Source organism: Suricata suricatta, chromosome 7, assembly GCF_006229205.1.
Source record: "Suricata suricatta isolate VVHF042 chromosome 7, meerkat_22Aug2017_6uvM2_HiC, whole genome shotgun sequence".
In the NCBI taxonomy this organism is placed as follows: domain Eukaryota; kingdom Metazoa; phylum Chordata; class Mammalia; order Carnivora; family Herpestidae; genus Suricata; species Suricata suricatta.
In genome coordinates, this window is record NC_043706.1 from 85,169,869 (window position 1) to 85,171,099 (window position 1,231).

Genomic DNA, 1,231 nt, shown 5'->3' on the forward strand with positions numbered 1-1,231 from the left:
GAGGAAAAAGCACCTTTATTTGGGGGCAAAAGTGTCCACACATCCTGAAGCAAAAAGCACGTGGACACTGAAATTCTATCCGTGGGGGTAAAGGAGACTTCAACAAGGGGAAGTGTCTGTCTTCTGACTCTTGGTTTAAGAAACGCTGGGGTGTGTGTGTGTGTGTGTGTGTGTGTGTGTCCCAAGGTGAATAAAAATGGGACTACCCCTGGCTCCAGCGACTCAGCTTTTCTTTTTCTCTCTCCTTCTTCCCCCCGCCCCCAGCCCTAACGGGAAGAGAAGGTAGACCAACACACACCCCCACCACCACAACCCCCACACACCCAAGTCCTCCAAGTGGCGGTGGTCGAAAGAGGACTGAGGCCGCCCCCCACCACCACCACCCCCGCGGCCCCCCCCCGCCCGCGCTCTCCTCGCGTCTGCTAGGGAGACAGATGGGGGGCGGGGCCCATCCAAGAGGGGCGGAGGAGCCCCGGGGTTGGGGAGCTGGGGTGGTGAGAACTAAGAGAATCTGAATTGGGTGGAGAGGGGCGACAGGAGGAGGGCTGAGAGGACTCGGCGCCAGGGGGGGAGGAGGAGGGGGCAGCTCTACGCCAATCAGTGGCGCCGGCCTGGGAGGTTGCTAGCGGTATCCACGTAAATCAAAGGGCGCGGAGCCAATGGGAGGGGGCGGAGGGGGCGGGGCCCAGGCGCGTGCCGCTGCGAGCTGGCGCTGCCAAGAGAGCGGGAGAGAGCTGGAGAGAGCCTGGAGAGGGGGGAGCGCGGAGCTAGTCTGAGAGTGAGCGAGAGCAAGAAGGAGGGAGAGGAGGAGAAAGAGAGCGAGGGCGGGCGGGAGGCGGCGGCGGCGGCAGCACTAATAGCAGGAGCAGCAACAGAAGGCGTCGGAGCGGGCGTCGGAGCTGCCCGCTGGGGGAGAGAGAGAGGAGAGAGAAAGAGAGCGAGCGAGCATAGGAGCCCGAGGCAAAAAAGTAACTGTCAAATGCGCGGCTCCTTTAACCGGAGCGCTCAGTCCGGCTCCGAGAGTCATGGCGACCGCAGCGTCTAACCACTACAGCCTGCTCACCTCCAGCGCCTCCATCGTGCACGCCGAGCCGCCGGGCGGCATGCAGCAGGGCGCGGGGGGCTACCGCGAGGCTCAGAGCCTGGTGCAGGGCGACTACGGCGCGCTGCAGAGCAACGGGCACCCTCTCAGCCACGCTCACCAGTGGATCACCGCGCTGTCCCACGGCGG

The 1,231-nt window shown here is 64.0% G+C and overlaps 1 protein-coding gene across 1 annotated transcript in view; it reads left to right on the forward strand.

Moving 5' to 3' along the window:
* The first annotated feature begins 866 nt into the window (after positions 1-866).
* Positions 867-1,231, forward strand: part of POU3F2 (POU class 3 homeobox 2) — a 1,949-nt gene continuing 1,584 nt past the window's right edge. Inside the window, exon 1 of the mRNA XM_029943198.1 lies at positions 867-1,223. Within this exon, the coding sequence (XP_029799058.1) occupies positions 1,026-1,223 (198 nt within the window). The 5' untranslated portion in view covers positions 867-1,025. The remainder of the gene's footprint in view (positions 1,224-1,231) is intronic.